The 22,169-nt window shown below is 56.3% G+C and overlaps 1 protein-coding gene across 2 annotated transcripts; it reads right to left on the reverse strand.

The window, feature by feature from the left end:
• Positions 1-293: 293 nt before the first annotated feature.
• On the reverse strand, positions 294-21,652 carry IRF4 (interferon regulatory factor 4). 2 transcript variants are annotated; one of them, XM_061147754.1, is made up of 9 exons: positions 21,543-21,652; positions 20,115-20,390; positions 18,941-19,127; positions 18,082-18,170; positions 17,299-17,440; positions 15,222-15,329; positions 12,619-12,972; positions 5,568-5,680; positions 294-3,640 (listed from the first exon to the last, which is right to left on the reverse strand). In XM_061147754.1, the coding sequence occupies exons 2-9, from the start codon at positions 20,328-20,330 to the stop codon at positions 3,497-3,499; spliced, it is 1,353 nt and encodes a 450-aa protein (XP_061003737.1). In that variant the 5' UTR covers positions 20,331-20,390; positions 21,543-21,652; the 3' UTR covers positions 294-3,496. The 2 variants fall into 2 exon arrangements, with proteins under 2 accessions (XP_061003737.1, XP_061003736.1); XM_061147753.1 differs by having other exon boundaries at positions 17,299-17,443.
• Between the last annotated feature and the right edge of the window lie 517 nt (positions 21,653-22,169).

The following is a 22,169-nucleotide window of genomic DNA, read 5'->3' on the forward strand; positions in this document are numbered from 1 at the left end:
GACACCCCCTTCCCTTTAGCAACAGCGACGGAACAGAAGGAAGCGTCGACACAGGTCCTCAGCGCTGAGACCCTCACGGTGGTAGGGAGCGGGGTGGGGAGCTGCTCAACAGTGGGACGCGAGCGGCAGGGTGTGTTTTTTTTTATTTTAAACAAGCTGAACATGTGAGATCTGATTTTTGGGAGGCTCACAGCAACCAGGAAGGAAACAGGCAGCCAAATGCAACAGAAGGAGGAAGTATTTAAAAAGCTATCAAGATGAGGGTTTAATAACACACACAGCCCATAAAAGACTGCTTTTAAAAAAATCTTTATTAAGATTCTAAAATATCACAAATATAAATCTGCTTTGAAAAGCAATTTACAGCAAAATTCATAAGATTATGTACAATTGTCCAAGGACTGTTCAGCCTGGAACAGTCCCAGGAGGGAGGTTGGGTGGTGGGAGACCCACTGAACCTGCAAAGCCCCCTCCCCAAGAGGTTAACAGAGAGTTTGCCCTGGAAGAGGCTGGCCTGTCTCTCCTGCGCGTCAGCTGTGCTCCACACACTTGCCTTCCTAAAAGTCGTGAAAAGAGAAACCGGGAAGCGGCCCTCACAGTCTTCCACAACAGTAAACAGGGCTAGAGGAGACCACCCCCCAAACACTGACATGTGTCCAGCTCCGAGTTGGGGCCCAAGAGGCGAGTTGCAAGACGATGCACACGGCAGGACAGCCCACGTGAGCTACAGCTGTTTAGGGAGACAGGTAACAAAGATGCTGAGCTTAAGGAAGCTCAGCACCTTCAGAGGAGAATTGCCTGTGGAGGAAGCGGGGTGATGTGACCGCAGGAGAATGGAAGGGCTTATGCTGTGTCTGGATTTTCGCTAATAAAATGATTCACAGAAATAAAAGACCTTCACTGGTGCAACCTTCCCTGGGGACACAACCCCATCACCAGCCTGAGGACACAGCCCATGTCAGACCTGCACCCAGGCTTGTTCGCAGTGACCGGGACAAAAGCCTTGTTCACAGCTGAGCCCGTGGATGCCTCTCTGCTCATGCAGGGCACTGCTGGACTCAGGAGGTCCCCACGGTTATAGGCTTGTTGGGCCACATGGATCAGTTTCTCCATCACAAACCGACCACCTGGCGGGGTCTCCGCGTGGTGACAGGAGCTTCCGAAGCCATGGTGTGAAGGAGCTCTCTGTGGTGCTCCAGAAGATGCTGGTCTGCCCACAGTGTGACCAAACCTCAGGAACAAGAAACAAGCCAGGGGCGCCCCCGAGACCTTCCCCGCGGACCTAAAACTCTTCCAGATAACAAGGGCCTAAACTTGACAGCACCCTCCACTAACACACTGAGCCCACATCGGGGTCCCTCACCGGGCCTGCTTCATGGTGTTCTACCTACCGCCCCACGCTGTGGATCCCCTAGACCACAGAAAGCTGCCGCTCACGCGCGCTGTGCTCATGGACGGGTGTGGCCCCGGCCAACAGCATCTGCCAGACACGGAGCTCGAGTCAGAGCAGCTTCGTGCTGGAAAAGGAGACGAGGGGCTCGCTCGTCTGCTTGGAGGGTGGGGCGCCGGCCACACGCGGCAGAGCCATGCTGTGGCCCGCAGTCTCCTGCCCCCTGGGGGTAATGTACCCCAGATGCTCACATCTATAAGATGCATAAGTCACTGTGGCCCACGGAGTACAATCTACTGTCGGAAGGGGTGGACTCCGTGTGGGTAATGAACCGCTTAAACCTCGCTGAGGGCCTCAAGTTGGGCTCGGCAGGAGCACCCCAGGCGCAGGTGAATCCACACCTCTGGGTGCACGAAGGACCCCCGAGATTTTTTAGGTTTGTGTCTATCTATAGAAAAGTAAAATCTGCTGGAAGAATCAAATTCTTCTTGTGGGCACCTATAAGGAGGAGGATTTGGATTGGAAAAAAAGGAAGATTCTCTTTGGGTTTTGCTTTTTTATACTGTTTAACACTTCTGTGGGTAATATGTATTATTTTATCCCTAAAAACGTTTTCAAAAAAAAAAGAAGAAATGACACTTCCAGCCTTCATTGCTTACTAAGCTGGATAAAAGCTGATGCTGCTAAGTCACTTCAGTCGTGTCCGACTCTGTGCGACCCCATCCCTGGGATTCTCCAGGCAAGAACACTGGAGTGGGTTGCCATTTCCTTCTCCAATGCATAAAAGTGAAAAGTGAAAGTGAAGTCGCTCAGTCATGTCTGACTCTTCGCGACCCCATGGACTGCAGCCTACCAGGCTCCTCCGTCCATTGGATTTTCCAGGCAAGAGTACTGGAGTGGGGTGCCATTGCCTTCTCTGGATAAAAGCTACAATCTGTCTAATGCAAGTTTGTTGAATTACTTAAAGACACAGCCTAGAATAAGAGAATCATCAGTTCATACACTGAGCCTAAGTTATGGCAGTTACTTCCTAGTAGGACAGAAATAAACTGCTAGACCATGGGCCAAACATCTGTACTCTTCCAAAAGGAAGAGCAAAGAAGTGGTCAGGTTCACTTAAGCAATTAGATATCTTAGTGATTCTATAAAAAGCCGTGTTTGGAAATAGCCCAATAATTTTAAGGCCCTGTCAAGCGGTCACTGGCATGAGGAAGCGTATAATATACAAAGTAAGCAAAAACAGCTCCCCTGGCCTGCCGTTGCTCAATCTGCAGAGCCCTGTCCTGCCCTCGCGCAGGGCTCTCCCCCGGCAGGCGGGCACTCCTCCTCTTAGTGTTGCCATGGTGGCCGGTCTCCTAACAAACAGGACAAGAGGGGAGACGTGCACCAAGCTTCAGAAATACGTCTTGGGTTGTTGATCTGTCAATCTTTCTCTTTTTGCTATAGCAATAATTTCTATAGCATGAGAGACAAAAAGACAAACAAAAAGTATCTTAACCAGTCAGTATGAGGTGACAAAACACGGCACTTAGGGTGGCCCTGATGCTTTTGGCTCGAGAAGCACCGCAGGGTCACACCAGCTGAGCTCCGGGCCTGGGGGTGCAGACAGCAGGCGGCGGGCCACCCAGGGAGGGGCCCCAGGAAGGTGGGGACCCCCAGGGCCGGGTCTGTCTTCCCATCAGCATCTGGAGGTGCGCCATCCACAGCGGCCGGCACACTCCTCCTCTGGGCAGAACAGTAGGTTCTACTTCCCTGAGAAACAGACTGGCACTTGGGTACCTTCGTGCCATCCTGGCGGTCAGCGATGAAGCACAGGTTTCTCAGTCTTCATGCAAGAAAGAGTCCACATCAGACTGGAGACAGCAAGTCAGTAAATGTAAACCACATGATGATGAGTTTTCACATTATCATCGGGGTCCACAGAAGACCCTGAAAACCATTCTTTCTTCTGGAAAAAGCTCATCTGTCAAGTTGATTTTCTACCAATGTTCTCCTCAGGGGTGGGACTGAAGCCCCCGTTCCCACATTTCGCAGAGAAAGAGCAGGGGCTCAGCCAGCCGCCCCCTCGCGCATATTTACGCGTGCGCCATCTCCCGCCCGGGGCCCTCACTCCTGGATGGAGGAGTGGCGCGGGGGCCTGTGGAAGTCCTCCGGGCCGCCGGCGTGCTCGGGCAGGTCGTAGCCCCTCAGGAAGTGTCCACTGTTTTGCTGAGCAAAATAGTAGAGCTGTCTGGCTAGCAGAGGCTCAACCTGCAGTGGAAGATCGAAACAAGACATCGTCGACATCTGGCAACAACCCACCACATCTAAGGACGCAGTCACACATACAGTCAGGTGCCCTGACCGTGAAGACGTGCCATATGAGGAGCCTTCTGGAGAACACAGCGACCTACAAACAGGATCTACTGAATCTGCGCTTCAGTTGAAAGGAAAGGTAATGATGGTGTTTGTAAACCAACTGCCACTTGACATTTACACTAAACCAGAACTAAATCAAGCACATTGGTAAAATGACCGAATTAAAGGTAATCGTAAAAATTAAGGTAAAACTAAAGGTAAATTAAGGTGCGTGCATGCTCGGTCATGTCAGCTGCATCCAACTTCACAACCCTATGTTCTGTAGCCCTCCAGGCTCCTCTGTCCTTGGGATTCTCCAGGCAAGAATACCAGAGTGGGTTGCCAACCCCTCCTCCAAGGGGATCTTCTTGACCCAGGGATCAAACCTGAGTCTCATTCAAGTTTAATGTAATCCGGTAAGTTAGGCCACTGGACTTATTTTTCCACATCTGCCGTTTAACAGGGATGGTGGAAAAAGAGAAGTTAACTGACCCCAGATCCCTCTAGTCTCAGTATGAGGGTGGAGCATATCCACCAGAGAGTATTCAGTGCTCAGCTTTTTCTGAACTCACAGTAAGGAACGGAGCACATTCATCCCGTCAGCTGTGCTCCTCAGCTGAGCCTTTATGAGAGTCAACATATAATGGCTCAGGCATAACTCATCTGAAGTCACTGAAGCAAATTCAATCCACAATAAGAGGAGCAAGACTCCTGGGTGCACCCAGGGTCCCGGCTGACCCAGGCCAGTCTGTGCCAGCCCCGAGTCTCAGATGCAGGGCTCACCACCGTCTTCCGAGGTGTTGTGTGCCTGTGCCGAGGTCACTCAGTCCTTGGACAGCTGTTAACAAGAATCTGTTATTATATCAGTAACTGTTGGGTCAGTGAGAGAATTCATGAGAGAACTCTAAAGATTTATGGGGACTGTATTTCTCTTGGTTGGTCAGTTGTTTTTTGATTTTATAATCAATAAGCAGAGGTTGTGTGGATGCATATATTATGTGTGCGGCAAATCCCTCTGCTGTCCACCTGAGACTGTCACAACGTTGTCGGCTAAAATAAAAGCTTTTTGAAAATTTTAATTACAATATTTTTTAAAAGATCTGACCTGAATTCTCTTAGTTTGGTGTGACTTTCCCTGCTGCTATTTGTCACCTGGGCCTGTTAATAACTTTCACAGATCACAGCCTTCAGAGGCTTCAATTTCAAATTTGAAAATCCCGAGTACTCAAAACTCTGCTTTCTGAGGCAAATTAATGCTACATGTTATCTCTCTAAACCTTCCTCCTTCCCTTTTCTGTGAAAGATGTTTACTCGGTGCAGGTGAACCCATGCTAGACTCTGCTGGAAAGCGTGACCATGGCCTGAGCTGCCCGAAGGCCATAGAGACTCTGCTCCACCAGACACTGATGGCCCTCAGCTCCCGACAATTAAATAAATTCTAATAACTCAGAAATAAAAGAGGATGGGGGACTTTTGGAGGGGGCTTACACAATACTCAAGTCAGGGGGAAAGCTTCCCCTTAAGGGAAGATCAGCTAGAAGGCATTTTTAAAAGTAACATTAAATGTCAAGAATTTTAAAGGGCAACTTTTAGCCCCATCCTTTTAAATCCCTATGAAATGGGAATATGACTATTTCTTTGGAAAACAAAACATATGGGACGGGTGCAGTGCAGGCCAGAGGTCATCCCAGGTGGTGATGGGCAGGTGTCCAGGCTGGGAGGCACCGTCCCCAGACACCCTCCCTCCTGCTCCGCCCAGGGCCCCAGACATTGATTTCCCACCTGAACCCCTCTAAGTAGGGCCCGTTCCTGAGTCACCTGAAGGTGACCAGACACTCACGTGGGCAGTGATGAGCTTACGCTGCCTCTGAGGGTCTGGGAACTCCTCCCCGAAGCACAGAGTCACCTGGAACCTCGGCAGCGGCCGGCCGTGGTGCGCGAACGCCTGCAGCTCTGCAGACCAACGGAAGCAGTTCAGAGACCCACATGCTAGACGCGGGGAGGAGATGGGAGCCCACGTGGATGTGGAGGCCAGACATAGGTGAGGGCGGGACCAGACGCGGGGGTGCATATGAGTGTTCCCACGGGTCTCCTCCGGGGCACCGCCTTCACCTCAAGGGGGCTGCACCCCAAGAGGCAGGGCTCGTTTTGCAGCTTTGGACCCACAAGGAAGCAAAGGTCTCGGAAAGGAGTAGGGGAGGACGAAAAGGAAATGGATCTATGTTGGGCCAAAAGAATCATTTACACAGAGGAGAATCTTTTTCCAAAAAATCAAAATTTTCTGATTTGACCCAGGACCTCTAATCTACAGTCTGTGTTGCCCACGACCTCTGACACCGCAGAGTGCAGGAAGTTATCTTGGAGACCCGGTGACTCTGAGCTGCTTCCCTCAGAACGGAAGGTGGGATGGGGCCCTGGGCCCGCCCCGCGCCCACGTTAGCCAGCACCCTGGCCCCGCCCCCAGAGCACATGTCAGTCCGCAGAGGAGAGGCTCACAAGGGCGCGGCCGCGTGTGCACAGCCGCGGCGGCCTTATCAGATGTGCGCCCCGCTGCGGGGCTGTCCCCAGGAGGCTGCAGATCCTGAATGGGTAGATATCAAAGATTTCCACTGTTCTCTTCAACCGAAGAAAAGTTTCTAGCTAACTCACTGGACCATTGACTTCCTGCTTTTTTTTTTCTTCCAGAATTCAAATCAAACCTAACTGACTTCAGCAGAACACGCGCCAGGCTTCCACACTGCGAGGGGGCGGGGGTGACACCCACGCCTCTGCGTTGGCTCAGTTCTCTGAAACAGTTGGCTGAGAGGCCTGGCGGCTCAAGAAGGTTCGCGGGAATCCCTGACTGGAGGGGCCCGCCTGCACAGCTGCAGCTTTTAGTTCACAGTTTCCTCCTCGAACCTCAGAAAACACTTCAAGACAAGAGGTTGCAGTAGCACAGAGCACAGCCCTGGGTCACAGGGAAAGAGCAAAACTGAAACAGCTCTTGATCGGACACAACATGAGGGACGGGGACACAGCCTCACATGAGGACATGAGGGGACACACAGACCCACACGAGGGGACACACAGCCCCCCATGAGGACATGAGGGGACACAGCCTCACATGAGGACATGAGGGGACACAGCCCCACATGAGACATGAGGGGACACAGCCCCACATGAGGACATGAGGGGACACAGCCCCACATGAGACATGAGGGGACACAGCCCCACGTGAGCACATGAGGGGACACACAGCCTCATATGAGGACATGAGGGGACACACAGACCCACACGAGGGGACACACAGCCCCCCATGAGGACATGAGGGGACACAGCCTCACATGAGGACATGAGGGGACACAGCCCCACATGAGACATGAGGGGACACAGCCCCACATGAGGACATGAGGGGACACAGCCCCACGTGAGCACATGAGGGGACACACAGCCTCATATGAGGACATGAGGGGACACACAGACCCACACGAGGGGACACACAGCCCCCCATGAGGACATGAGGGGACACAGCCTCACATGAGGACATGAGGGGACACAGCCCCACATGAGACATGAGGGGACACAGCCCCACATGAGGACATGAGGGGACACAGCCCCACATGAGACATGAGGGGACACAGCCCCACATGAGACATGAGGGGACACAGCCCCACATGAGGACATGAGGGGACACAGCCCCACATGAGACATGAGGGGACACAGCCCCACATGAGACATGAGGGGACACAGCCCCACATGAGGACATGAGGGGACACAGCCCCACATGAGACATGAGGGGACACAGCCCCACATGAGACATGAGGGGACACAGCCCCACATGAGGACATGAGGGGACACAGCCCCACATGAGACATGAGGGGACACAGCCCCACATGAGACATGAGGGGACACAGCCCCACGTGAGCACATGAGGGGACACACAGCCTCACATGAGGACATGAGGGGACACACAGACCCACACGAGGGGACACACAGCCCCCCATGAGGACATGAGGGGACACAGCCTCACATGAGGACATGAGGGGACACAGTCCCACATGAGACATGAGGGGACACAGCCCCACATGAGGACATGAGGGGACACAGCCCCACATGAGGACATGAGGGGACACAGCCCCACATGAGACATGAGGGGACACAGCCCCACGTGAGCACATGAGGGGACACACAGCCTCATATGAGGACATGAGGGGACACACAGACCCACACGAGGGGACACACAGCCCCCCATGAGGACATGAGGGGACACAGCCTCACATGAGGACATGAGGGGACACAGCCCCACATGAGACATGAGGGGACACAGCCCCACATGAGGACATGAGGGGACACAGCCCCACATGAGACATGAGGGGACACAGCCCCACGTGAGCACATGAGGGGACACACAGCCTCATATGAGGACATGAGGGGACACACAGACCCACACGAGGGGACACACAGCCCCCCATGAGGACATGAGGGGACACAGCCTCACATGAGGACATGAGGGGACACAGCCCCACATGAGACATGAGGGGACACAGCCCCACATGAGACATGAGGGGACACAGCCTCACATGAGGACATGAGGGGACACAGCCCCACATGAGACATGAGGGGACACAGCCCCACATGAGGACATGAGGGGACACAGCCCCACGTGAGCACATGAGGGGACACACAGCCTCATATGAGGACATGAGGGGACACACAGACCCACACGAGGGGACACACAGCCCCCCATGAGGACATGAGGGGACACAGCCTCACATGAGGACATGAGGGGACACAGCCTCACATGAGACATGAGGGGACACAGCCCCACATGAGACATGAGGGGACACAGCCCCACATGAGGACATGAGGGGACACAGCCCCACATGAGACATGAGGGGACACAGCCCCACATGAGACATGAGGGGACACAGCCCCACATGAGGACATGAGGGGACACAGCCCCACATGAGACATGAGGGGACACAGCCCCACATGAGACATGAGGGGACACAGCCCCACGTGAGCACATGAGGGGACACACAGCCTCACATGAGGACATGAGGGGACACACAGACCCACACGAGGGGACACACAGCCCCCCATGAGGACATGAGGGGACACAGCCTCACATGAGGACATGAGGGGACACAGTCCCACATGAGACATGAGGGGACACAGCCCCACATGAGGACATGAGGGGACACAGCCCCACATGAGGACATGAGGGGACACAGCCCCACATGAGACATGAGGGGACACAGCCCCACATGAGACATGAGGGGACACAGCCCCACGTGAGCACATGAGGGGACACACAGCCTCACATGAGGACATGAGGGGACACACAGACCCACACGAGGGGACACACAGCCCCCCATGAGGACATGAGGGGACACAGCCTCACATGAGGACATGAGGGGACACAGCCCCACATGAGACATGAGGGGACACAGCCCCACATGAGCACATGAGGGGACACAGCCCCACATGAGACATGAGGGGACACAGCCCCACGTGAGCACATGAGGGGACACACAGCCTCATATGAGGACATGAGGGGACACACAGACCCACACGAGGGGACACACAGCCCCCCATGAGGACATGAGGGGACACAGCCTCACATGAGGACATGAGGGGACACAGCCCCACATGAGCACATGAGGGGACACAGCCCCACATGAGACATGAGGGGACACAGCCCCACGTGAGCACATGAGGGGACACACAGCCTCATATGAGGACATGAGGGGACACACAGACCCACACGAGGGGGCACACAGCCCCCCATGAGGACATGAGGGGACACAGCCTCACATGAGGACATGAGGGGACACAGCCCCACATGAGCACATGAGGGGACACAGCCCCACATGAGACATGAGGGGACACAGCCCCACGTGAGCACATGAGGGGACACACAGCCTCATATGAGGACATGAGGGGACACACAGACCCACACGAGGGGACACACAGCCCCCCATGAGGACATGAGGGGACACAGCCTCACATGAGGACATGAGGGGACACAGCCCCACATGAGCACATGAGGGGACACAGCCCCACATGAGACATGAGGGGACACAGCCCCACGTGAGCACATGAGGGGACACACAGCCTCATATGAGGACATGAGGGGACACACAGACCCACACGAGGGGACACACAGCCCCCCATGAGGACATGAGGGGACACAGCCTCACATGAGGACATGAGGGGACACAGCCCCACATGAGACATGAGGGGACACAGCCCCACATGAGGACATGAGGGGACACACAGACCCACACGAGGGGACACACAGCCCCCCATGAGGACATGAGGGGACACAGCCTCACATGAGGACATGAGGGGACACAGCCTCACATGAGGACATGAGGGGACACAGAGCCCCACATGAGGACATGAGGGGACACAGCCCCACGTGAGCACATGAGGGGACACACAGCCTCATATGAGGACATGAGGGGACACACAGCCTCACATGAGCACATGAGGGGACACACAGCCCCACATGAGCACATGAGGGGACACACAGCCCCACATGAGCACATGAGGGGACACACAGCCCCCCGTGAGGACATGAGGGGACACACAGCCCCCCGTGAGGACATGAGGGGACACAGCCCCATGTGAACACATGAGGGGACACACAGCCTCACGTGAGGACATGAGGGGACACACAGCCCCCCGTGAGCACATGAGGGGACACACAGCCTCACATGAGGACATGAGGGGACACACAGCCTCACGTGAGGACATGAGGGGACACACAGCCCCCCGTGAGGACATGAGGGGACACACAGCCCCCCGTGAGGACATGAGGGGACACACAGCCTCACATGAGACATGAGGGGACACAGCCCCCCATGAGCACATGAGGGGACACACAGCCCCCCATGAGGACATGAGGAGACACAGCCCCACATGAGACATGAGGGGACACAGCCCCACGTGAGCACATGAGGGGACACACAGCCCCACGTGAGCACATGAGGGGACACACAGCCCCACATGAGGACACGAGGAGACACAGCCCCCCATGAGGACATGAGGGGACACAGCCCCACATGAGCACATGAGGGGACACACAGCCCCACATGAAACATGAGGGGACACACAGCCCTACATGAGCACATGAGGGGACACACAGCCTCACATGAGGACATGAGGGGACACAGCCTCACATGAGACATGAGGGGACACACAGCCCTACATGAGCACATGAGGGGACACACAGCCTCACATGAGGACATGAGGGGACACAGCCTCACATGAGACATGAGGGGACACACAGCCCCACGTGAGCACATGAGGGGACACAGAGCCTCACATGAGGACATGAGGGGACACAGCCTCACATGAGACATGAAGGGACACACAGCCCCACGTGAGCACATGAGGGGACACACAGCCCCACATGAGGACATGAGGGGACACACAGCCCCCCCTGAGGACATGAGGGGGTGCACAGCCCCACATGAGGATATGAGGGGGCACACAGCCCCACATGAGGGGACACACAGCCTCACGTGAGGACATGAGGGGACACACATCCCCCCATGAGCGGACACAGCCCCCCATGAGGAGGCGCATAGCCCTCCATGAAGAAGCATACCACCCCACATGATGGGGCCCACAGTCCCAGAGGCTGACAGCTATGTCCAACAGAGCTCCGTTCCTACAGCTGCGGGGCCAGAGACACCCCAAGAAGCGAGGGCCCCTTCTCCAGGATGAAGCCCCTCCCACCCGCAGTGACCCTTCTCAATCCAAGACCTGTCCCCTTGAGGAGACCCAGAGCCAGGCTCTTCCTGACTTGGCCCCGGACCTCAGGCTCCCCGCTCCCCAAGCTCCGCGGCAGGCAGTCCACACACTGGGCCCAGGACGGACAACCCCATGCGTCGTGAGGCCTGGGTCAAGCAGGGGCTGCTGCCAGGGACCAGAGGCCAGCTCTCCCTCCTCCTGCCGGTTTGCCTCTGGGGGAGGGTGAGTCACCAGGGACATGTTTGCTTGGGCAACGAAAGAGAATCTAGAGCAGCCTCAGCAAACGTGAGCCACAGACCCCGGAGCTGAGCGCAGTCTCTGCTAGTGGACTGCACGGGCTTTGCGCTCCAGGTGAGCTGAATCAAGAAGCAGCTTCAGGGAAGGGGCGGCCCATGAAAGCCCAGACACAGGCTGTTTCTGAAGGAGGCGCTTATACAAAAAGAGCTAAGGATGCTGGAGAACCAGCTCTCCGTCCAGAAGAGGTCTGGTGATGGTGACAGCCGAACGGACCCTGGGGACGGACTTCCCCCCACAAGGTGGCCGCAGGACTCTCAAAAGCCAGCCCAGGCCTGATTTAATTGCCACGAAATCAATACTAGGAAAACAAAACCTGGTGACTCTGGAAAATGTGATTTGAAATCTAGAAACAACTCATAATTTCCCCTCTGCAAAATCAGTTCAGCACACTTACCGGGGTCCCACCTGCTGGGAGACATCTGCTGAGGGTGACACATCTCACAACCACAAACGTTAACAACATACCTCTAACCTTACAATTTTTCTAGGAACCGTAAAAGAGCTGAAACATCAGCAGATATGCTTGCTGAGACCACTTGTGCCAGTAAAACAGGAGCCTTATTGGCTGGTGAGGAGTAGGTACATCCTAAACTTTTTAGACCTCAGCCTGAATCACAGGTCCGGGACAATCTCCCATGCTTCACAGGCTCCCGCAGATGGAGTGGCAGGTGAACCAACAGGAGACCTACTCTGGGGTCGGGCCTGGTGGGCGCAGGGCCGCACAGAAGGAAGCCCCGCTGAGCAACCTGCCGCCATGACCCTTGTGGGGGGCACACCAACCATCACCAGCTCCACGCTCCCAGGCCCGGCTCGCACAGGCACCCCATTCCGGCCGAGCCTCTCCACCTCACCTGATAGGAACTGCTGCGTGTCAAACAGCTTGCAGGTCTGGTCTCTCTCCAGTTTGTTGGGCCGGTCGCTGCACAGTGCCAGGGGCCCGTCCCAGTAGATCCTGCTCTGGCACAGTCTCTTGGCATAAAGCCCGTCGGGGGCCATCCAGAGGACCACGCCCCTCTCCAAGTGGCTCAGCAGCTTCTCGATGTTCTTCCTCTGGCTGTTGTCCTCCGGGTAGGGAAAGAGGACCTGGTCCAGGCTGCTGGCATCGTAGGTGTGGCCGTGGGAAATCCGGCAGCCCTCGGGGCTGGACGTGGTCAGCTCTTTGACCAGGACTTCCCGGTAGTAGAGGCAGATGTGGAGCCGGCAGTCTGCAAGCACAGCGCTGGCGGTCAGTGCAGGCTCACTGCCGGGAGCCCGGAGCTGGTACTCAGCAAGGGGCCAGGCGACTGCCCAAGAAGAGCATCGTTGGCGGGACGCCTGTACCAAGGGGTGTGGGGGCAGACACTGCAAGGCCTACGACCCTCTCTGAGCCTGAGCCTGCTCAATGGTGAAGGACTTCTGCGTCAGTCTGTGACGCTCTCTAACCCAGCATTTTTCCAAATGTGTGAGACACAGAATCTAGGGGAGAGCTCAATAGTGGTGATGACAGCATTTATGTCTAACACACCAAGTCACGTGCCACCAAACAAAAGCTCATTTTAAGCATGGCCATCAGTTTTGAATTTGGAAGAAGTAAACCCTACCTTGCTGCTGCTAAGTCGCTTCAGTCATGTCCGACTGTGGGACCCCATAGACGGAAGCCCAGCAGGCTCCGCCGTCCCTGGGATTCTCCAGGCAAGAACACTGGAATGGGTTGCCATTTCCTTCTCCAGTGCATGAAAGTGAAAGGTGAAAGTGAGGTCGCTCAGTCGTGTCCGACTCTTCACGACCTCATGGACTGCAGCCCACCAGGCTCCTCCATCCATGGGATTTTTCAGGTGAGAGTGCTGGAGTGGGTTGCCATTGCCTTCTCCGAATCCTACCTTAAATAATTCTTATCAGCAAAAAAGTACAATGGTCTTTCAGAAAAAAGGCAAATATGTCCACACATCCAAAACTACATTAAAAACATCAGTATGATGTCATTTAGGAAAAGAAAATCATACACACAGAAGCACATTGAAGTTTGGGGAAGGACAAGCCTTAACACAGGTGAGCTCTGAGTGGGACTATGATGTTTTTATTTCACGTTTTTGCTTTACTGATTTTTAACTTATTTTCCCACTGTGTGTGTTCTACTCTTATTGTAAAAATGAAGGAAACAGCCCAAGCATAAAGTCAGCTGAGACACACCTTGGTTTATGTTTGAGTCTGAGGATGGCTCTAGAGTCGTGCTTTCTCCAAAACTAAACAACATGAGCTCATTTCTGAAATTTTGCTGATTTTAGAACCTTCTCTAAAATCTGACCGATGGGCTGAAAGGACCAACCTGGTTTGCCGAGGGCCCTGGACTTGAAGTACCAGGGGCAACTGCGTGGGGTTCAAGCCTGAACGGCTGGCTGACCCTCGATAAACGGCCAGGATGGTAATCTGTACTGAGCGCACCCAAAGAAACCCACAAAAGCCTCTCATTCCTCAAGGGTAGGTTTTGAGACTCAGACAACCCACATTACTGCCTCCAGCCGCCTCTGCCGCTCCTGCCGCTGTGAACCCCGAGGAGTGGGTGTCGGCCACTCGGGGTTTCATTTCATTGAACGTCATCAGAAATCACGAGGTCACAGGGATATAAATAGCTGTTTATTTCCTACTCTCTAGGCACACACTCAAGTCCTAGGTGCTTAAGGAAAGGGTTTTAAAGTTTCTAAAAACAACACTGGCCTTTCTGCTCAGACACCTCTGCTCCCGCCACCATCCAGGAGCATCTGAGAAAGGCAGGAAGCCTCCTTCAGAACCTCAGAACCAGAAAGAGCAAGGAAGGGCCCCAGCTGTGCTCTCCTGAAACCTGGAGAATCCAGCTTATGTTTCCTGTCGCTGATTTTCAAAGAGGGCAGGGGGCAGGGTGAGAATTCCAAAGCATAAGCTATTCATTTTTAACATATGCAAATCTCATTTTAAAACAATCAAAACACTATCTAAAAGATAAATATGCATATATCACACACGCTTAGTACACCTTAAGGTGTCTTCCTTAAAACAGGTGAGACGGCTGAGATCCGGGCCTCTTTTAGAGATGAAACTCTAAAGACCAGATCTGATCTGGATTTGTTTGTGAGACACACCACGCTCAAAGGAAGAGCAAGATGCTGGCTGAGAAGGCACTGTATGTGATGAGGAGAAAGAACCCAGAACTAGCGTCCTGGGATGCCGATGGGCTACCTGTTTGCAGCTAAGCCTGCAAGGACGATGAGGAGCCCCTGCAGCGTGGTTTGAGAAGCTGGCTGAAGGGGGCCCTTGGCAAATGGAACTGGGGCACCTGCACATTCCTGGAGAGCTGACACAGCTCAGATCCACCTGGAGAAGTGGGTCAGGCTGGGAAGCCGGCCCCTGATGCTAACTCTTCTACCCACTCCAGACCCCTCAAATCCACCCAAGGTGAGAGGACCCTCACAGATGCCGCCTCCAGGGGGCCCCCACTCACCTGAGAGGGCCAAGGCTTCAGCAGACCTTATGCTTGGCTCTATGGGGATCCCGGGGGCCTGGGACTCAGGCGGGGCACAAGCATAAAAGGTTCCTGTGACCTGGCAACCTGCATTTGCAAATAAAAATCAGATGCCGTCTAACAGAGTCCCTCGGAAGCAGAGGGAAGCTGCCTCTGCCTGAGGGTGGCCCGTCAGCCCCGGGGGTGCACCAGGCTGGGAGGGAAGGGCCTGGGCCCTCCGGAGCAACACTGCCCACCCCGCACACACCCCCTCCCGAGAGGCAAGGAGCCTGAGGTCCTACTGAAAAACCAAGGCTGAAGAGGGACAGAGCCTCTTCACAGCTGGAAGGAACCTTGGCATCGCCTCTACAATCTTCTTCCTCTCTCCCTTCCTTTTTGTCATTAACCCCTCCAGCGCCTCAGAGTCACCTGTGTGGGTGTGTCTGCTGAGAACGTTTGAGACCTACTGTCCTGGTCACTTTCCAGGCCCCAGTGCAGCATTCACTGTGTGCACCAGGCTCAGCCCCAGCATCTACTCGTCTCATAACTGGAAGGCTGTGCACTGTCCCTGCACAGCTGATGGGCAGGGTGACTGAGTTCAGAGGCTGTGTGATTCACCACATGCACACAGAGAGCTCACAGCAGAGCTGAGCCCAGGTCTCTACATGAGTTCCAACCTCCAAGAGCCAGACCAAAACCCTACATGTTGATAGGCCCGGTTCATTAGTTACTGCTCCTGGGTTCAGGAGGAAAGGGAACCACGGCTCCAGCCAGCACAGCAGCTGTGTTGCGTGAGACGTTAACACAGAGTGTGTGCTAGAACCTCAGCTGGCTGGCACACCACGTAATGTCACTTATGTGTCAAGATCTGTCCACCAGCCTACCCTCTGCACCAGAGTCACTAGTTCAGCAGAGCTGATGCACCAGACCCAGGTCTGAACTGCAGGAACCTGTCCAGACTCTCCCACCACAATATGGAAAACCAACTTTTGCTGCAAATCACTCTTAAAAAGCTAATAAAACCAAATTTTGCGATTTTTTAAAAAAATATGTCACTCAAAACCAATCTTAAATAATAGGTTACTTCTTCAATTCCACAAGCCAAGAGTGAGCTGGACATGACTGGAAAAAGGAGCCAATACTCCTAGAACATTCAAAACATCTAGGTGTTGATGGGTCTCAGGATTTCTATGTAAACAATTAACTCACAGGTCCTGACAGCTTGTGCTTTGATGCACTGAACACACTGTGTGAAATCTTCTCTGCACTTAGCAAACTAGACCTCTGAGAGAGGTCTCATTCTGAGGGCTGGTGAAGGCCTCCGGGGACCACGCCATTCAGTCCAAGAGCAGCACCCACCAGGTCCCCTTCTGTGGAGACCTTCTGTGTTTCCTTCACAGTATTTACACCTCCTCTTCTTACTGTCACCTCTAATCCCAGGAACGACAGCCTGGACACACCACTGCTTAAGAGAAATCTACCAGCACAAAACTCCCCTGGGGTCCCTGTGGGCTGAGGTGGGTGCAGGGGGGCTAGGCCACAGCTGTGGGATGCCAGCTTTGCAGATGTATAGACAGAGACAGTCAGGATTAAGGGATGGTCCAGCCTTCTCTGGGAATACTAACAAAATCAACTACTTCTTGCCCAAGGTTAAAAATAAAATTTAAGATTATTCAAGGAGGGAGAAACATGTTAGCTTATTAAGCATAAAGTTGGCCAGTCTGAATTCTGATGTTCCCTGTCCTGCGTGGCTGGGCTCTGGGGTCAGGAGACCTGGAGGTGGACCCCAGCCCTCAGCCTCACTGGGCAGCTGTGCGCACACTGCTTACATTCTGCGAAAAGCAGGGCAGCTCCCTGGAGCCTGGCATGACCCTGGGTTCCATGACGCAGCCCTGAGCCTGTCCAGGGGCACAGCGGTCCGGGCACCATGGACCTGGAGTCCTCCTCTGGGACTCGTGCCCTCCTTTACTGCATGCGGGGCCTTCCCTGGCAGCTCTGAGCAGGCAGAGAGCCACGGGACTGCCCGGAGGTCAGGCCAGGAGGGGCCAGGCCCTCTGGCCACAGGCACTGCCCTTACCATTTTCACAGGCTGGGCCTTGCCAGTGGTGGCTGCGGGGTCCGAAGGTCATGGGACACTGATATGGGATCTCTGCGTGCGGCTGGTCGGGGACGAACTCCCTCCAGCCCCGGTCGTGGGGCGGGATCATGTAGTTGTGAACCTGCTGGAGGAACCAGAGGGGGGCTGGGGTGGAGAGCGGCCAGCTAGGGTTCAGCCTGGGGGAGCCCCCCCAGACTCCTCGGGGACCGCTCGTGTGGCAGGCAGCCAAATCCTCTTATCATCAGAAAAGTCGTGGTGGAAACTCGCCACAAAGAATCCAAAGCACAAACGAGACAGCGCTGTAAAGCGACGCTTTATGTGAGGCTTCATCATATGGTTAAACCAAGAGCCCTGCTGGGGGCTCTACCTCCCTTCCAGCAAAGTGAATAAAACAGAGCTGGAATTCACATCGGAGAAGTCCAACGGGGTCAGCTGCCCTGTGGTTTCACATGATAAAGCCCTGCTTCCAAAATCTTTGGCTTCCACAAAAAGTCTGTTTCCCAGAAGATTTCAGAGTCAGTGGGGAAATCTAACCAGCAAGCAGATACACCCACCCTCATCTCCCTCTCTTCAAACCAGCAACACCAGGTGGAAACTGAAACATTCATCCAGCAACCTGGGATGTGGCTTGGCAGTTTGACAAACAGCAAAAACGGAGTTCTGCTTGCTTCTGTTTGCAGGTCTCTCCCGCCACGTGGGATCTGGCCCAACTGCCTCTCATAGGCCCCGACTTCCCTGCTTGAAGCCCTGCCCCTCCCATACCTGAGCAGGCAGCGAGGAGTAAGGGGCCGGCATGCTGTACGGGTGGCTCATGGGCAGCTGTGGGTCCTCCAGGGTCAGCTGCTTTGCTCCTGAGGGTTTGGGGAAGAGGGAAATGCACAGTGTGAAAAAGGAACTGACAGGACGAAATGTCAAATCTTAGAAAAATACCTGAGCGTCTAATTCCTAGAATGCATAGCACAGTGTTGACAAATAAGGCATTTTTCTGCAATTCCCTTGGGCATTTATTTGTCCAGTCCATTAAACTGGTTCCTACAAGGTCCCATAAAGGGAGCACAAGTAGAGAAGCCCGAGGGTGATGGGCCTCGTGGCATGAGCTCCCCCAGCAGATGTCCATCTAGTGAGGTCACCTGTGGTTTGTTTAAACTGGGCTCTGCTCTGGGTCAGAATCTTGGAAAGTGGGAACTTTAGTTTTAACAAGCAGCCCAGTTGACCATGGCAAAGTTTAAATGTTGACACTTCTCTTACTACAAATGGTAACGATATGTAGATCATGAACCTTCCCTTCTGCAAAATGGCTAATCACAAGAAACAGATGAGTAAGTAAAGCTTCAAACAGCTTTTCCATTTTTGGCTTGGAAATCTGGCCCATATCTTAGGAGAACTAACTAGAAAACACACACATATGCACATACACAGGAAGAGACCAGGAGTCTGAGAAATTATCCTGCACTAACACCACGAGAACTTCAATTTGTGACCCAGAGAAGCTGGGAAAACCACCTGCTAGGCTTGAATGGGAGGCCGAGGCAAGCAGGCTACAAAAGCAGCAAACAAAAAACCAGACTCTGACAGTGAGCGTGAGGTGTGAGTGCAGGCGGCCCCAGCCCGGGAAGCCCACCTTTCTTGGCTCCCTCGGGGACAATCCGATACACTTTGTAGGGGTCCGAGATGTCCAGCTGGCTCCGCTCCACCAGCTCCTCAAAGTCATTGCTCTTGTTCAGAGCACATCGCAGGCGTGTCTTCCAGGTGGGAGGGTCTGGCTTGTCGATGCCTTCTCGAAACTTCCCTTTAAACAGTGCCCAAGCCTGGTGGGAAAGAAGCAGGGAAAAGTTAAAATGCAGGTCTTTCAAAAATGAATCTGGAACTTGTATTTCTAAAGGAAAGAATGGTGGCGGCGGGGGGGGGGGGGGGGGGGCTTCAGAGTCACAGGAATGTGGGACAGAAAGACACCAGGTGTTTATAAAAGATGGGTGAGATTGGAGGACCCCCACAAAGGCTCACCCACCCAATGAAGCAGTTAGGCTGGAAGCAAGGACAGAGCTGTGGGCTGAGGGGCCACCACAGGGCACCTCTGGACGTCAGAGAGCCTGAGGGACTCTTCGGGCAAGTTCCCTGAGGAAGTCCCCATCCACGCTCTGCCCACAGGTGGCGGGGCTGGGCCCTGCAGCACTGGCCGCTGGGTAAACGGCCCAAGGGGAAAACGGTCAGGACAGGGACACACACACAGGGCAAAGAGAAACCCCCAGAGAGAGGCCCGAAGGAGACCCTGGGGGGGAGAGAGAGGAGAAAGAGGAAGGGAGACTCGGGAAGAGGGAGTCACACAGAGACGGTGAGACAGAGGGAGAGACACGAAGAGAGAGCGCAACGAAGGCCTAAAGGAGAGCGCTGGCCAGAGAGGGGGCGTGAGGCGGGACAACGTGGGGAGGGGCGCAGAGACCAGACCTGAGAGGCGCAGCGCACACACCTGCCCGCGCGCAAGGAAGAGACACAGCTGATCCGCGGAGGCGAGGAGGTATCCAAAGTTCCAGAAAGAGGCCGCCAGGGACAGAGAGGCGCAGCCTTGGCCCACCCCTCTACCCGGCGGGAGCGCGGACGGGCACCTGACTCCGGGGGACCGTGCGCCCCACGCGCTCAGGCGTGGCACCGGGTCTGCCCTCTGCGAAGTGGCCCGGAGGAGCCGCGGGCACCCGCGCTCCCGCACGAGGCCCGGAGCGCGCGGCGCGGACCGGCCCGCGGAGCCCGGGTCGGGTCGGCGCGAGGGCCCTGGCCCCTCCCAGCCCCGCCCCGGGTACCTTGAAGAGGGCGGCGTCCTCCTCGCGGTTGTAGTCCTGCTTGCCCGCGTGCTTCCAGGGGATGCGGAAGATGCTCTTCTCCTCGTTCTCCCACACCAGCCCCGGGTACTTGCCGCTGTCGATCTGGTCGATGAGCCACTGGCGGAGCTTCCCGTTGCCGCAGCTCACGGAGCTCATGCCGAACTCGCCGCCTCGGCTGCCGCCCTCCAGGTTCATGCCCCGCGCGCCGATGCTGTCCCTTCGCAATCCAGGCTCCGCTCCGGCACTCGCTCTGCGCTGCGGGGAGAGGAGGCGGTCCTCCGGTAATGACCACGAGGCCGCGGAGTCTCGGAGGCGGCGAGGCGCGCGCCGCTGAGTCTGTGACGCCGAAGACCCGAGAGAAGGCCCTTCTCAGACGCCCCGGCTCGTGCGTGCCCTTGGCCCGCCGTCCTGCCGCCTCCCCGAGCCCGTCCGCGACCTCACCTTCTGAACGTTCCATTCGCGTTTCCCCCCGCGGCCCGCGCGCTGCCCAGACTCAGGGCTCTGATCTTCGCGCACCTCCGAAATCCAACTGCCACCGCGCGTGGCCCTCCTCACTCGACCTCCCGCTACCCTGCCCAGGCCTGAGCCGTGGACAGTCCCTTTCTCCTGCCACGGCCAGTTTCCGCCTGCGCCCTCTCCCGAGTCCCCACTCCCCAGTGGCCCCGCGTGTTTCGCGGGATCCCCTGTGGCCTGGCCTTCCAGGTGAGCGGCGGCAGCAGCTCTCCCGCGGCTCTCTCTGAAACTCGCACTCTTTGCCCCAAGAATGCCCCGGAGCCCCAGGCAGGTAGCAACGACCAGGTGGCCCGGGAGCCACATGCGACAGAGCGACCTGGCCTCAGGCGGCGAGCGCAGCCTCGTCGTGGGGGATCCCCGCGCGCCGAACATCAGCCGGGCAGGGAGGCCGGCGGGGGGAGCGGGGGCGGGAAGGTGCCGGGAAGACGGGGGTCGCGGAGCGCGGGGCCCCTAGTGGCCTGAATTTGGAGCGCCTCCTCTTCCACCACCGGTCGGGAAGCCGCGAGCCGGGGGCTGAGGTGAGTTTGAGCCCCTCAAGAGCGAGGAGCAACAGAAAACAGCCTCGGGAGGAAGGGTCTGTCCCCCGCGGTTAAGCCTGCCGCCCGGTGTGGGTCCCTTCGACGACCCCCTCGGCCGCTGATGGCCCGGCGACCTCGTTATCACACCCGGTCCCGCGCGTGGCCTCCCAGGGCCCGGGCTCGGCCGACCCACGGACGCTGGGACCGCGGGACTCCCCGGCCAAGAGCAGATGGGGTGGGCGTCGGGGCTCCCTCGAGGGGCGTGCTCCCTCCCGGTGCTGACGCTGGGGTGCCCCGCGCTGCCCCGAGGTGGACCCCGGACGGGTTTCTGCGGTACCCGCCTCGCAGCCCTGGTCCTTCCCGACCCAAGTCTTACCTCGCCCGGACTTGAGCTGAGGACAGCGGTGAGTCCCAAGTCCAAGCAGTGAAACTAAGCCTCCGAGGTAGGAAAGAGGAACTTTATAAAGCTTAAAAGCCGCGCTTGGGGCGGGGCCTACGCGGGGCGGGGCCAACCGGAGCGCCTCCTGGCAGGGTGGGGGCTGAGGGCGTCGAGCTGGGCGCGCGGGGCTGGTCTGGGGGTTCCGGGCAGAGGGCCGGGCGCGCGGGGTGCGGCGGGGTCTGCGAACGGAGAGCCGGGGCCGTGGGGCCGAAGCTGGGCTAGGGGCTGCGGACGCAGAGCCCGGGGCGCGAGGCCGGGTCGGAACCAGGGCTGGCGGAGCGCCGGCTCCCAGCTGGGGCGCGGGGTTGGTCAGGGGGCTCTGGGCAGGGAGCCGGGTGCGCGGGATGGGGTAGCGGGATGCGGACGGAGAGCCGGGGGCGCGGGGCCAGGCGGCGCTGGGGACGCACCTCGAGTCGGGCGCACGGGCCAGCCAGGGGAACCTCACTCGGGCGGTTTCCTGCCGAGGGCAAGGCGCGAGGGGACCTCGCCTCCGCGCGGGGACCGCTGAGCAGTAGCTCAGCTACGCCAGCGCTGTCAGGGCGGGAAGTGGGGGCGTGCAGGAGC

Source organism: Dama dama, chromosome 7 (genome assembly GCF_033118175.1).
Source record: "Dama dama isolate Ldn47 chromosome 7, ASM3311817v1, whole genome shotgun sequence".
Classification (NCBI taxonomy): Eukaryota; Metazoa; Chordata; class Mammalia; order Artiodactyla; family Cervidae; genus Dama; species Dama dama.

Bases quoted from the DNA above. Each gene is read 5' to 3' on its own strand.
- IRF4 (XM_061147753.1), bottom strand. From the start codon at position 20,330: ATGAACCTGGAGGGCGGCAGCCGAGGCGGCGAGTTCGGCATGAGCTCC. The intron at 18,171-18,940 runs GTGGGCTTCCCG...CCAAACCCTCAG, and splicing joins CCCCGAGGGAGCCAAGAAAG to GAGCAAAGCAGCTGACCCTG. The intron at 3,641-5,567 runs GTGAGTGTCTGG...CTTCCACTGCAG, and splicing joins GTAAGCTCATCACTGCCCAC to GTTGAGCCTCTGCTAGCCAG.